Source organism: Pangasianodon hypophthalmus, chromosome 3 (genome assembly GCF_027358585.1).
Source record: "Pangasianodon hypophthalmus isolate fPanHyp1 chromosome 3, fPanHyp1.pri, whole genome shotgun sequence".
NCBI classification, from domain to species: domain Eukaryota; kingdom Metazoa; phylum Chordata; class Actinopteri; order Siluriformes; family Pangasiidae; genus Pangasianodon; species Pangasianodon hypophthalmus.
Genome location: NC_069712.1, coordinates 17,602,742 through 17,618,956, shown reverse-complemented (window position 1 = coordinate 17,618,956; position 16,215 = coordinate 17,602,742). Strand labels below are relative to the sequence as shown.

At 38.8% G+C, this 16,215-nt stretch overlaps 1 protein-coding gene across 1 annotated transcript in view; it reads left to right on the top strand.

The window, feature by feature from the left end:
* Nucleotides 1–16,215, top strand: part of pcdh15a (protocadherin-related 15a) — a 163,929-nt gene that overhangs the window by 31,951 nt on the left and 115,763 nt on the right. Inside the window, exons 3-4 of the mRNA XM_053232665.1 lie at nt 5,539–5,553; nt 6,584–6,649. Coding sequence (XP_053088640.1) covers nt 5,539–5,553; nt 6,584–6,649 — 81 coding nt within the window. The remainder of the gene's footprint in view (nt 1–5,538; nt 5,554–6,583; nt 6,650–16,215) is intronic.

Sequence of the window (16,215 nt, the reverse complement as noted above, 5' to 3'; positions counted from 1 at the left end):
GCACCATTTTCACACTCCTAGACACCTGGGGTTCTTACAAACACCTACATGTATTTAGTACATGAGTAGTGAAGTGTGAGCAGCAACCTGGCCTTGTGCTAACTGGTGTATGCTGTGCATGCTGTGCTCCTCACTAGATGATACATTGTTCTTTAAATAAATACAAATCTCAGCTAATTACAGAGCACTTCCTTGAGTGATTAGAGAAGCAGAGTTGCAGGAGTGATGTAGTTTTATATTTTGCATAATGCATAATAGCACACTACAAAGATATATTACCAGGACTAACACAAAAAGCAGTAAACTGGTGAACAGTTCAATAAGATACATGAGAAATTAGAACAAATCCCACAGTGTTAATTTCTCTGATCGCTGATCAAGTTTTAAGATTAAGACAGAAATTTTATGGACAGTATCAAGTAGGCACTTATCAATGCTAGATTATACAGTCCAGTTAATGGTTCTGTCAATATCAAGTGGTTAATTAGTTAATACTTAATTAACTCTCCAGTCTCCCAAATACAAATAAAATCTTTTCATTGGAATTCAAACTTATTGACACATTTGTGCTTCCAGATTTTTCTGGTGCACTTTTATGCTGCAAATCTCCCGTTCTATCACACCCTGAAGGTGTTCTTTTGGATTCAGATCTGGTGACTGGGAAGGCCTCTGAAGAACTCATTGGCATGTTCATGAAACCAGTTTGAGATGACTTTTGCTTTGTGACATGATGTATTGTCATGCTGGAAGTAGTAGAAGATAGGTAAATTGTGGCCATGAAGGGATGCACATGGTCAGCAACAATACTCAAATAGGCTGTGGCATTCAAGTGATGATTGACTGGTGTTAACTGGCCTAAAGTGTGCTAAGAAAACATTTCCCACACCATTGCATCACCTCCACCAGCCCAGACTGTTGACCCTACCATCTGTGTGCCTCAGCAGAAATCGAGATTCATCAGACCAGGCTGCTCTTTTCCATTCTTCAGCTCTCCAGTTTTGGTGAGCTTGTGCCCACTCCAGCCTCAGCTTTCTGTTCTTGGCTGACAGAAGTATAACCCAATGTGATCTTCTGCTGTTGTAGCCCATCCGTCTCAAGGTTTGACGTGTTGTGCATTCTGAGATGCTTTTCTGCTCACCAGAGTTGTACAGGCTGGTTACCTGGGTTACCGTAGCCTTTCTTTCAGGTTAGACCAGTCTGGCTATTCTCCTCCATTGACCTCTCTCATCAACAAGGTGTTTCCAACCTCAGAATTCTGTCCTGCACCATTCTGAGTAAAAAGTAGAGACTGTTGTGTGTGAAAATTCCTGGAGATCAGCAGTTATAGAATACTCAAACCAGCCCGTCTGGCACCAACAATCATGCCACGGGTAAAATCACTGATATCACATTTTTTCCCCATTGTGATAGTTGATGAGAGCAATACCTGAAGCTGCTGGCCCGTATCTGGCCGATTTTATGCATTGCACTTCTTTCAGAAGATAAATGCATAAACATTTATCTTCTATAAACCAATGCATTTTTCTAATGGAAAACCCTCCTAACCTTCCTAAACAAACACTGTGTGATTGCATAGTAGTAATTGTGCTCATGAGAAAAGAGAGTGAGTACTTATTGAAGTGAAACTGCTTCAGGGTTGATTCTTTTTGTTTATTTTTATAGATCACAAATTTTCAACCTTAAAATTTGTAGCCCAAGTGACTTACCACAAAAGCTCTTGTGGCCCACAAGAAGTTCCAACCACTAAAAATGCTATTGACATTGATAGTTAGATGAAACACACTGCACAATTTACAGTGCAGCTTCACAGGTCTCGCACTGCTCAGGTAAGGAGTATGCAAACACAAATAGTACAAACAAATGATACAGGCCTCTAAGGGCCAGACACAGGCAGATCACACTATGACCCTTTTCTCATCAGAAGATGCCCCTACACTACAAAATAAAGACATGAACTACTCTTAAACAGTGGTCATTAGAAAGCCAGGAAACATTGCTGAAAGTTTCAGCAGGTTACATCAGCTTCTGATGCCTTCAAAATGACACTTAGTTTACCTAGAGGGTTAAAGCAAGCCTGTTTGATCTGATGCATTCCTTGCTGAGTTCTCACTTACAAAATCCATACTGGATGTTCCAGAATGATTCTCTATCCAGATGCTGTATATCCTCTGAAAGCCTGTCTTTTACACATATGGGAGTTCTTTGTTCTTCTTCCACGTTTGTCTTTGTTTCTTACTTCCCCTTCACATTTTGCACTCTGAGGTCTCCTCTCATTTATGGACTCTCGGGTTGACTTTTAGAGTTGACTGACTTACTGTGAAATTCCACTAATCGCTCTCTTCTAGCTGGCCTCAGACCTTTCTCCACTAGCATGCTCTGCTTTTTCCCCATCACTGCACAAAGAGAATTGTTTCAGGCTTTAGGGTTGAATTTGGTCCCTCTGTCCCTCTATCAACCTTGATTCCAGCCTTCATTCTTTAGCTGTTAGCGTTTCAGGATTTGCTCTGGACTTACAGATAAGTGGATCAACCATAAGCTGCTTTGCACTAGGGGGTGACTGTGTGTGGGTATCTACTAGTGTGTGTGTGTGTGAGTGTGTGTGTGTATGTGCTAGGTACGATTTTCAGAAGTATGTATCCCACCTAAATCCACACGTCATAACAAAGGTTACATCACTGGAACCAGGGAGTGTAAGACTGACGGATATGTCACATGCTGTGTGTTTGTGTATGTGTGTGTGTGTGCTTGCCTGGGGTGTTGAAGAAGTCATTGCATCATGTATCATAACCCTCTAGTGGGACTGAATCTTCTTTCTTTGTATCTTATTTATCCATGTCAGAGCTGTGACACTGTGTGTGTAAGAAGTAAAGAAAGAGAGAGTGTGTCTGCATGTATTCATGTACTGGGATGCTTTTGTGATCCTCAATGCTTTTTCAGCTCTGCTTGTGGATATGTACATGTATATGAGCAGCTGCTGGATCTGTCTACTCTCTCTGCCTGTTCACAGCTGGAGGTCTGTAATCCATGTACTACTTCCTACTTTTCCTTACCTCCTTCATCTTCCACCACATCTCCATATGTCACTTATAATTCAGTTATACATCTCTAAACAGCATGCCCAGCTGAAAGCATTTCTCTTTAAAAGGGTAATTAAGCTCATTTAGATGCACTAGCATACTTAACACTACCACAGCAAACATATCTTACAGATTAGTCATGGTGTTTGATGTATGTAAAGTATCCTAGATCCTACAATTGATTTGTCTCTCTTTAAAGCAAGCACAGAGTTGCACTTCTTTCAGCAGATGGAGACTTCTTGTACTAACAGCAGAAATGGGTTTACTCTTCTGTATATTTTACAGAATATCCCTACTTAAATAAGTCTCAATAATTAGTGCAGTTTCAACCCAAGCGAGCAATTAGTGCATCCCACAGACGCTCGATTGGGTTGAGATCTGGGGAATTTGGAGGCCAAGTCAACACCTTGAACTCTTTGTCATGTTCCTCAAACCATTCCTGAACATTTTTGCAGAGTGACAGGGCGCATTATCCTACTGAAAAAGGCCACTGCCATTAGAGAATACCGTTTCCATGAAGGGGTGTACTTGGTCTGCAACAATTTTTATGTAGGTGGTGCGTGTCAAAGTAACATCCACATGAATGCAAGGACCCAAGGTTTCCCAGCAGAACATTGCCCAGAGCATCACACTGCCTCCACTGGCTTGCCTTCTTCCCATAGTGCCATGGTAGTCCTGGTAAGCAACACACATGTACCCAGCCATCCTCATGATGTAAAAGAAAACATGATTCATCAGAAAAGGCCACCTTCTTCCATTGCGCCATGGTCCACTTCTGATGCTCATGTGCCCATTGTAGGCGCTTTCAGCAATGGACAAGGGGTCAGCATGGGCACTCTGACCGCTCTGTGGCTATGCAGCCCCATACGCCACAATCGGTGATGCACTGTGTGTTCTGACACATTTCTATCATAGCCTGTATTAACCTTTTCAGCAATTTGTGCTACAGTAGCTCTTCTGTGGGATTGGACCAGACGGGCTAGCCTTCGCTCCCCATGCACATCAGTGAGCCTTGGGCACCCATGACCCTGTTGCCGGTTCAGCAGTTGTCCTTTCTTGGACTTGTTGTACTAACCACTGCATACCAGGAACACCCCACAAGACCTGCTATTTTGGAGATGCTCTAACCCAGCTATCTAGCCATCACAATATGGCCCTTGTCAAAGTAGCTCAAATCCTTACACTTGCCCATTTTTCCAGCTTCCAATACATTAACTTCAAGAACTGACTGTTCACTTGCTGCCTACTGTATCCAACCCCTTGACAGGTGCCATTGTAATATGTAATATTGTGAGATAATCAATGTTATTCACATCACCTGTCAGTGGTTTTAATGTTATGGCCTATGTCCTGAAGACTCTCCTATGTGGAAAGCTTACTGACTGTTGCAAATCGCTGTCGCTGGAGATTGCTTCTATAAATATTAAATAAATATCTCCTAACCGAAAGCTTCACAGATCAATGACTACATTTTATTCTTTGTTAAATAACAACACACTGTTTTAATCATTTTGTTATTAGTGTTAGATTATGTGGCCCATCTACTGTACAAGTCACTATGAATGAGCTGTTACTATAGAAACAATAACATATCAGAAGGAGCACATTAATATAAACTTAGCTGAAACTACTGTCAGACCTGCTGTTATAGAAAATGAATCCATGCCTTCAGATTTGAGAATTCAACAGAGCTGTAGGATAATGTATAATAATGCCTTGTCAGTTTATATGTAATGGAAAAAAGGCTATGTAGTTAATTATGTGTGAAATGAATGGATGTACAACACAAATGGGTTTTTCAGTCTTCTGAGATTACAGTAACAGGTAACATGCAGCACTCCTCCAAAAAGTAGGAATTGTTTGAATAAGCCTTTAATGAAAATGGTATAGAGTATACAGATGATGGGAATACTGGTTACACTTACACTGTAAACATAAGTAAATATAACATTCATTCATTCATTCAGTTGTCTTCAGTAACCACTTTATCCTGTCAGGGTTTCAGAGGATCCTGTAAACATGGGAATGAATGATGTTTGTAAATGTGCACTGAAGTGTCTGTGACATGGTGTCCTGCTGTGTGCTAGGGTGACACAACTGTGATGTTCCATATTTAATGTGAAAATGATCCACTCCTTCTCACCTGGCAACAGATGTGTTGTGACTCATGCAAACAGGGGAACCTTATCCTGTGTATGTGTGTGTTTGTGTGTGTGTGTGATGTCATTGTCTTCTCTTCTAATTAAGAGAAAATTCCTCAGAAAATCTCAATCTAAAATTGTGACTGCTTCTAACCAGCTTCTAACTTTCATGCCTTTTCCACTGTTAAACAGAAAAGGTTTTCCTTATGGCCTATGGATCTTTATAATCTCAGACATCTTTGTAGCAAGCTTCTCATTCTTGTCTTTTCCTTTTTTGTCTTTTCACCCTGCTGCTGAATCTAACCCTGTCTTTGACATAGACTGGCATTATGATGGTAAGGTGTTACTTATTCACTTTATCACTTTCTTTTTCCTCTTCGGTTGCCAAATAACCTTTCATGATTCTGTCCCAGTATTTTTTTTATGGTCTTTTTGCTGTCCCCTAGCAGTCCTGCAAAATATGCATCTTTAAGCTAAAAATTGCAAAGCATGAACTTAAAATGGGAATAACCCATGGACTTTGAATTTTTCTGACCTGAAGCAATGAAGCCTAGCAGATGCTTCTTTGGCAGATACTTCTCATGCATTAATGGGATGTGATTAAAAAAAAAAAAATTGTGTACATTAAAAGTCATGTCATAATTGTATTGCTTAGTTGCTTGATTGTATCTGTATTTGTACATGTACTATATGGCCAAAAGTATGTGGACACATGACCATCACAACCAGATGTGCTGGCTGAACATCCTTTTCCAAACCAATGGGCATTAACATGGAGTTGGTCCTCCCTTTGCTGCTCTAACAGCCTTCACTCTTCTGGGCAGTCTTTCCACTAGATTTTGGAGTGTATATGTGGGGATTTGTCCATTCAGCCACAAGAGCATTAGAGAGGTTGGGCACTGATGTTGGAGAAGAAAGCCTGGTGTGCAGTCAGCCTTCCAATTCATCCCAAATGTGCTCAGTTGGTTGAGGTCAGGGCTCTGTGAAGGTACTCATGTTCTTCCTCACCAACATCGGCAAACTATGATACATGACCACCTTTGTGCACCTCACTTTGTGCACAGGGGCATTATTATGGTGGAACATGATTGAGCCCCTTAATTCCATTAAAGGGAAATCATAATGCTACAGCATACATGCCATTTTTGATGTGTATGCTTCTAACTTTGTGGCAACAGTTTGGGGAAGAGCCACAAATAAATGTGATGGTCAGGTGTCCACATACCTTTGACTTTTTTGTGTATCATTCAACCATAAGTTCCAGTTTCATCACTATGTGAAAAACATATTACAGCCTTGTATGAAATTTGAATAGTAAATGAGAGTCGATTCTGATTCTGTGTTCATCCTTTCTTTTTGACACAGAGTGTAAGTTGTATCGAGCTGGACCCCCTGCCACCATTGTCACCATTGATGAAGAGAGTCCAAATGGTATGCACTTTCCACTTTCTTTGGTTCCATTATGGTATACAACTGCTTGTTACCTTGAAATCATGCTAATTTTACATTAGCATCAGTTTGTTTAAATTGGCTGTGCTCAGCTAATCAATATGTAAATCTGTCATTGATCAATAACTAAATACAGTCAGGTTCATTAATATTTGGACTTTGACAAAGTTATTGTTATTGTAGTTGTCTACCACAGTATATAGGAGTTGAAATACAAAAAAAAAGAATATTATACTTTCAGCTTTAATTTGAGGGTATTTAGGTATTTTGGTGTAGGAATTACGGCATATTGTATGTGTGCCCCCCCCCCTTTTCAAAGTAATTGGACAATTGGCTGTTCAACTGTCCAATGGCCAGGTGTGTATTAACCACTCATTATTTCACTTTCAAGCAAGCAGATTAAAGGTCTAGAGTTGTTTTCAAGTGTGGCATTTGCATTTGGAATCTGTCCACAGACTCTCAATATGAAGTCCTAAGAGCTGTCACTGCCAATGACGCAAGCTATCAATAAGCTTAAACGTGAAGACAAACATCAGAAAGATAGCAAAAACATTAGCTGTGGCCAAATCAACTATTTAGTACATTCTTTAAAAAAAGACACTGATGAACTCAAACCAAAAGGCCTAGAAGACCATGGGAAACAATTGTGGTGGATGACAGAAGAGTTCTTTCCCTGGTGAAGAAAACCCCTTCACAACAGTTGGCCAGATCAAGAAAACCCTCCAGGAGGGTGTAAATATGTATATAAGTAAACATATCATGGGACAATTTTGGTACAAGCTTTTTGGAGAGCAGTAAAATATATATATTTTTTAAAATGTCAGGTTGTAGTACAAATCAATGGGTCTGATGTTCATTCCAGCCTGGTTTCTGCTGAAATTTTAAACTTGAATTGAACCAGCTAAATGTACAGACTTTGACAAATGCATCTATAATGTCACAAACCTCAGTGCTATATTAGCTATCATTGTGGAGAGATCATAATCAGAGAGTGTAACAACTTGTTGTGTCTCTCACTGTGGCCCTGTGTGATGATTGACGGTGTGTATGTGTGAGAGGATTGAGTGTGTGTCCTCTCTAAGATTGCAGATGGTGTTTTGTTGTTGTGATAGCACACTGGGGCCCATTAACACATAAAGCATCTCTGAGTAGGCAATGCTACACTGCATATTACACTCATAATGCCTGCCAGGACAGCACCAGAAACCCAACCATGCGTTTGACACCACTGTCTTTTGTCGCCGTGTGACAGATGCTGGCTACAGCGTGCAACGCTTCTTGCACATATTTTTATGTTTTCTACTCCTCTTTCATATTCCATTCTTGGAGGTATATTGGTCACCTCTGGGTAGAAAGATTAAAGCAAAACATCTCTGCTGGCACTGGAAGGCTTCAAGAACAGAGAGCAAATGACTGCTGAGAGATGTATCATTGGGGCAGATGAGTTTAATGAGTTTGATTTGCTCAATCTGGATTGCTATTTGTTTCTCTGATGAGTTTTGCTTTCGAATTTAAACAGGTTTCAGCACTCTTTTGGTTCAGAGGAAATAAGCAATAAAACACTTGTTCTCTTCCTTCTTCAATGCTCCATCTCACATTTTTTTGGTATTGCTACTTTTGTGCATATATATATATGACTCTTAATCCCACCGTCGGTCTGGAAGGACAGTATTTATTTATCTTATGTGGCAGAGGTGAAATGGAGAGTAGGTGCACAGTGAGTGCTTCCATGTAGGTTTTAGTTCAGTGAATCGTGTTGGTGTAGTGCTTTGGGGGCTCCAAGATAAGAACAGCTAAAGACTCAGGGTTGCCCTACAGGTGAGCTTCCACAGGGAATACTGCAAATGAAAGAAGAGATGGTCATTAGTTCAAGGGACAGCTGTCTTTTTCTGTATTCATTGTCTCTGTCATCTAGGATTTGCTGGCTGTACTTTTTTCTTCTTGGATGAACCACCATCTAGAGGGGCTTATATTAAAACTCCTTCAGCTGTGTGTGTTTCCAGCCAGCTTTGCTTAGACTGCATGTGATTTTCTTTTATATTGGTTGCTATCCAAGGTGATGAATGCAAGTAGCTGGTTTCCCCATTGTAGATCTTGACAAAGTGTAGTATCATGGGAGTTGGAGTCTTTCACAAAAGGTAGTCAGCCCAGCTCTCTGAGTGCACATCTTCTGGATATGTGGTGACAGCTGTAATGGGGAATGTTCATTAGCCAAATGGTTGCACGTGCCAGACAGGGATTGATGGGCAGTCTCGTGCTGCTGTAGTCTGCTTGGTTTGGTGAAGCAAGTCTTGGGGCAGGGTAGAGATGAACTGTGACCATGTCTTTATTTGCATTCACTGGCTCCATCTGAAATGCTTGTCCGGCTGTTAATTATCAGCCTCCAGCTGTGTTTCTAGCCATCTCTACTTTACCTACACCTGATTTTAGTTTTATTTTTGAATACAGTTTGAGATCTTGTCCACTGAATTTGTTCAGGTCAACCTGGGGCACCTCATTTATCCACCACAGGTCATAGACATTTGGGTAACAACTGCTCTAAATTGTTGGTATCACTCAGCAGTCATAAACACATATTAATTTAGGCCCGAAACATCATATGTAGATACTTAGGCAAAGGTTTTTATCTAGAGACTATTTTGTCTGATCTTTGGTCATCAAGACAGTGACCTTGGCCCACTTAGCTATTTTCAATACACTGGCAATGTCTGTGAAATTGTGACCTTCTTCCACAATGTTTCCTATAAAGCACACTTTCAATAATACACTCATGAAATCAGAGATAGAACTCACACGGACAACAGAGCGAGTTAGCCAGCTAACGCCAGCTAAAAAACAAGCTTTTGTTGAAGTCGAGAGGTTTTACTCTTTCATCTAGTAACTGGGACAGTCATGTTGCTGTGCACAATAAGGTTTTTATTCTTATAATGCTTTGATCTGCAGTGCTGAAGAGACGACTATAACCGCAGAAGGTGTAATTATCTGCTGCTATTATCGTTATTTCAGTATTGTCATATAGATTACTTAGGCCATGTTCCAGGCTGTATATACTAATGTAATGGTTACCATACTATTACACCAATGGTGTCATTATTATTAGGCCTACTGCTTAGTTCTTAGTTTGGGACACAGTCTTGAATTTTCCTTAAATGTGTGTTGACTTGCCACTCACAGCCATCTGATTAGTCTTCATAGTGGAGAAGGGCACAGCACAACCAGCATTATGAAATTTTCTTATGTGCGTAGCTTACAGTTGTATCTTTCTCTCAGAGTGCTACTAATGCCTAAATCCTGAAATCCTGAAATCCTGCTTTATTGTTTGGTTTTGTTTGATCAGAAGGTTCATTAAGTATATCATTATATTACTTTGATCTTGGGAATTGCCGTGTCCTCCTTCTGAATAAAGACAGTTGGACTCTCATGGACCTATACTACATTGGTGGAGGATTTATTACTTTCAGATTCAATTTTTGCAATAAGTATGAAATATGATATTAAATAAATCTCTCTGCCTCTGGAGAGCATGGTAGCATTAACTTGGGGAAACATTACACCTGTAATATACATTACAACTGTGATATACATGAAGCTTGTGTTTCACCACTCTGCAACGTTCAATAGACAAGCTCCACCTCGGTACTCTGAAACAGGAACTAATAACAAGTACTGGAAATATGGCCCAGGAGTTAATAAAGACCTTCTATTAGTGGAAACATGCCTAATGCAGCAGCAGCCAAATATTTCAATAATTTAGTTGCCTGCTTTGGTAAAAACTGACCAATAAATTAGTTACCTGCATTAGTAAAAATGCAGTGAAGCAATTAAAATGTTTAATTTCCAAAATGAGTAGTTGTAAGTGACTGGACAGGAGAGATGTCTGAATGAATGGAGCTCAGAAACTGACGTGAGCTCTTACCCTGCATGTCTGACACTCTCTTCTTCTCAAACACATTTAACTCATCACACACAATGTTAGGTTGTAGTGAATCTGTCAGTTTAACTACACTGTTGTGCATTTTTTAGCTTTGTTCTTTTTCAAATCAAGTATCTTGTAAATGGTAAAACCATTTTATTGACCAAGTAACAGAGATAAACACTGCGCCATTTAATTTTCCTATGTGTCTGTTGTTTTTCTAACTGATGAATGAAGATAGAAAGTTAAACACTGTAGTGTTTATCTCTGTTATCTTGTCAGTAAAATAGCTTAACAAATCGGTCACTTGGAGCCACTTTTCTCTTGCAGTGGAATAGTTTCTTATGGAATCTTAAACATCTATATTCTATTATTAAATATTCTATTATTAAACATCTAGACTCTAGTTTTGTGATAACATATCACCTTTTTTGATAAATGTGAACTTTGGTTTTGTGTGGATGAACACAGACAGCTAATGGCTTAACTTTTGTGGTTTGTGGTTTGCCCTCTAGAGAGAAAAGGGCTGAGCATCACTGTTCCAGCTGCTTGAAGCTGCTTTCAGGGTAAAGGTGAATTTAGAGTTGCTAGCTAAAGTTTATGCAAATAGTCTACTAAGTAATCATAATGTTAGCTAAGTTGCATCTGTTTTTTATTTTTTTATTGGTGAGGGTGACCTGCTGCAATGCTATAGCATTAGAAAACCACAACATTATCAACTGTACATTCATCAGTGTACAGTCTGGAAGAGTGTGTGTTTTTCTTGTTGATAAGTGATGTTACTGTACCTTAAAGTTTAGAGTGGATCTACAGTGTGACACTTTAAACTCATCAGCATTTAAACATTCCTCGTTTAAATCCTCATGAAGTGATAAGTTACTTATGGAATGTTTAACTAGCTAAGATAACGGTCTCCTTATCATTACTGCTACACAGTTATTTGGCTGAATACAGATCAGGGGCAAAAAATTGCTTCGCAATGGCTAAGCCATCGTTTTCCTATGAAGAGATAGAGAGAGGTCCTGCTTTGGATTTTATGCCTTGCAGCTGTAATTAAAGTTTAATCAAACACAAATTTGACCCCATTTGCCACTTACCTTTCAAAGATCAACCACTGAGACAAATCACTGTATGAGATGTGACAAGTCTCAGTTTTGTACAGGAATGGGGAAAAAAAAATCTCTTCATTTAACTGAATGATTTACACATTTACCTTGATACAGAGCTAAAACCACATGGCAACATGTTAAAAGTGAGACTGATATGCTGACAGGGTCCTGTGTCTTCTTTTCTCCTTAAATTTAGATGTTTACTATTAGCTAACTTTTAACTATTAGCCCTAAGCACCTAATTTACTATTACATTTCCTAAGACTTTAAAACTGAATAGTATGAACTTATCCCTAGTACATAGTATTCATCACTGATCATGGCACAGGCATCGCTAGCTCTCCATGTTGATGAGGCGCTATCAGATAAGCTGATGAGAAATAGCCACTGAGCCATGTTGGAGGGAGGGGTTGCCATGGCAACCATAGCTGATTAAAAGTGCCTTAAGTAAAGGCCAGATCACGTTCCTCGGGCTGGCACAGGAGGAGCGCACGTCCAATTCCTGCAGTAGTAGACAAAATAGAAGTCTCTGTTTGTTGTTTTTGGGCCAGTACTTGAGCAGAAAATTAAAATTATTAATTTGAAGATGTAAGACAAGAGCATTGAGGTGCGGAGGGATCAACATCTCCATCATAAAGTCCATCTTAAATATCCTTCTTAGAAAAAAGAACTAATAAAGGCATTATTCAAATACTACTGCCTCCCACACATGCAGGCAAAATGACGTGTGCAACAAAATTTAAGTCTTTATCTGATGTAGTGTGTGCATGGATGCACAGTGTGACACTTTAAATTTGCTTCAGCAGATACACTCAGACATTAAATCATTACATACTTTAACTTAATTTCATATCCTCACAAGGCAATGAGTTACTCATGCCATGTTTATGTAGCTGAGCTAACTGTCTGCTTACTGTACCACCACACAGTTAGTTGGATTAATAAAGATGAGGAGCGACAAAGTCACTTTGCACTGGCTACTCATTCGTTTTCCTGTGGAGAGACAGAGAGCAGTTCTGCTTTGCATTTTACACATTGCAGCTGTAATTAAAGTTTAATCAAACACAAATTTGACCCCATTTGCTGCATACCTTTAAAAAAGACAAAAAAAGGAGTGGATTGTGTAATGTATTCACAATAATTAATAAATATATTTTACAATGTACAGATCATTTCTGCTTCTCATGTATGGGAGAATTGGTAGATCATGTATATATTATTGTTTATATGGATAAATAGATTGAGCACCAATTGTAAAACATAAAACATGTTATATTAAGTTCTCAAGTACTACATCTTACTCTGCAATGGAAAAGCATTGAAGATTTTACCTATCTCTGGGCTAGTATTTTGTCTCATCAAGCTTATCTAGGTTGATGCATGCAGCATAATAACTTGAATCGCTGGCAGAACTGATAACAAAAATCATTAATGTTTAAAAAACATGCATTTCATGAAAGATTGAAAATTGAGAAATACATTATGAGATCATGCAGCATATCATCTTCTTTCCAGGTGTAACCAGTAGATAGATGAGGCAGCAAAGCAAATTAGGTACATTCTGTTATCTGTTCAGTTATTACTGAACACAGGACTGAAGTCCCAATCATTTTCTCACCACAGTCATCATTTTTTTTTTAATTGGTGAATTTTTAAAATGGAAAGTAAGAATCTAATATATTCTACACATATATAGTGGGGTCCAAAAGTCTGAGAACACTAGTAAAAATGCTGTTATTTTGTACTCTAATTTCTAATTGAATGTAGGGTTGTCATGATACCATGCCACGGTTAAAGTAACAGAGATCTCAATTTTTCCCCATTCTGATGTTCGATGTGAACATTAACTGAAGCTCTTTACCTGTATCTGCATGATTTTATGCATTGTGCTGCTGGTACATGATTGCCTGATTAGATAAGTGTGTAAATGTGCAAGTGTACAGGTGTTCCTGATTAAGTGGATGGTGAGTGTATACATGCTGTATAGGATTTCTGAATCTTGTATAGCAGATATATACAACCATAATTTCTCAACCGTATATATAGGCACTTGGGATTGATAACACCTTTTAGATACTGGTTTTGTTGTGTCTGTTGGCTGCCTGCAGCAATGTAGGCAAAATATGCCAACACTTCACTCCTTGAGCCCATTTTTTCTGCAAGTTGCATACATGAGAGAACATCTTTCATTTCTGGTGTAGCCTTGCTAACTAAAGTTACTGCCTTCTCGCTGCCTGAGACAGCTAACTTGTGCATCTCCCATCGCCAAGTCAGCTTACCCTGTGCAATTTGATTAAGAATACAGATTCAGTTCCTCAGGCTAAATACAGCATTGCAAGCATCAAATATTACAGAATCTAATCTTTTGCTATGTTGTAGTATTGAAGAAGCATCAAACTTTCAAGGACGTGCTACTATAATTCAGTGCAATGTTTTTCATTACAAATTTTCATTATAGTGTAATCAGCAATAACTTTACTTACATGAATGAATTCAGAATTCTGTGTATTTGGTATGTCTGACTTTGGCTTTAATAATAGTGTGCACTCGAGCTGTGCACTCGAACACACGCTTCAGTGGAAAGGATAAGACTTAAGAAAAATCCAGCCATTTGTACAACATGGTCAATATCACAAATTCGCTTAAATTTAAATACTGATCTAGAAATAGTGTAGAATATCAAATATTAAATATTTCCATTCTTTCTTTCTTTATTTCTTTTTAAAGGCTAAAGCCTTCTGTTTAGTTCCAGTTTTAAATTAAAAAAGACAGCTTTTTAGCATGGTCTCAAATTTTTGGATCTCACTATTTTAAAATATGAAGTAAATTATAGAGTATTTACCAGTATATATTTCCACAATTTTGTTTCTACTGTGGAAACTCAGGATGAGCAGGCATGTGAAAAGTTTTGCCAGAAATTTATCCACTCTGCATATTCCACATATTCCATATTCAGGTGCTGCTTGAGGCATATTCAGTACCGTTTCTGAACTCTCAGAGAAAGAATACTCATCCCTAACAGAACTGGAGTGAGATCTAATCTGGCTTTATCTTTACTAAAAAAAAAAAAAAAAAAGGATTGAAAATTTTTTATGACTCAGAGCATGTCAGAGAGCATGTAGCATGCCCCAAATCTTTTACAATATTTATCAGGGTAGTGCACTCCTTTCATTTTCACGAACTCTCTTTCTCTTGTGCTCTCCTGAGTAATGTGGCTCGTGCCTATATTTTCAGATTCAGATCTCGTCATGTGCGAGATGGCGTAGCCTTAGTAACCATCTGGAATTCACAGCTAGGCAGTGAGCCATTTTGTCTCTTTGTGTTTGTGTTATATGTTTGTGTCAGATGGAAATAATTAAAAGGCCAGCATGATATAATTATTTTACACACATTAGGTGGTAGGACTCGATTCTAAATGTCCATTTGTGTAATTTTTGTGTGTAAGGTGTGTATTGGGTTTAGTAAAGCATAGATACTAGTTTAGTGCACGCTATATCTGGATCTTGTTCCTCCCTCACAGCAAAACACACAATTCCACAATTCTATTAAACAAAAAAGTTTGTGTGTGTGTGTGTGCATGTGTGTGTGTGTGTGTGTGTGCATGTGTGTCTTTGAGAGAGAGAGAGAGAGGGAGAGAGAAAGAGAGACAGAGATGTAATTAGAGAATGTGTTGAAAGTAGGATTATTTTCAAGCACCTGCCACTTTTCTGGATTAGATAGAGGCAATTCCAGCCCTTGTCCACTCAGACCACTCTGCAGCTGCTGCTCCTCCATTTCTCAAAGTGTGTGTGCGTCCTCTGTTCCCTATCATCTGATGGATTAAGCCCTGCCTAAAAAAACACTTCTTTGCCTTCAAGAGCATTTCCGTTCTCTGATTTTGTTGACGTTTACCTTCACTGTGTACTTCTGTCAGCTCTGTTAAGTGTAATACCCTCTGGGCTGTTTGAAGAGTCTCCTCATGGACATTATCCAGAGATTCTTGTTCACACTCACCTCAACATCACCTGTAGCTCAGACAGTGACTGCGAAAGAGGATTATATTTCCTTTCATTATAAAACTATATACTTAATGTATTTGGCTATTTGGAGATGTCTTCGTCAGATGAGACATGGGTACTGTATTATAGATAAGAGTTGGGATGTGTTTTTTGATGTTTGTTTATTTATTTGTTTGTTTATTTATGTAATTTTATCTGAGATTCTACAGGAAAGAGGTTGTTATAATACTGTCCTAGTCCTAATTAGATGCCGGTCTTTGCTAATAGTGGTTTAATCTAGCCTGCTCTTGGCCTGTTTTCATTAGGTTTAGATGAGATGGATGAGCTGTTAAAAGCTTCACTTCCTTTGCCTGACCTCCTCATCTCTCACTATATCCACCCTCCATTTGAGCTGCTTCTCCAAATTAAAACTGTCTTCCACAACAAATGGCAAAACCTGCCTCATAAACAGCACTAAATCCACAAAACACATTTCCCATACATTATTAATACATGGACATGATATCTACAGTACAATTTGCACCATTT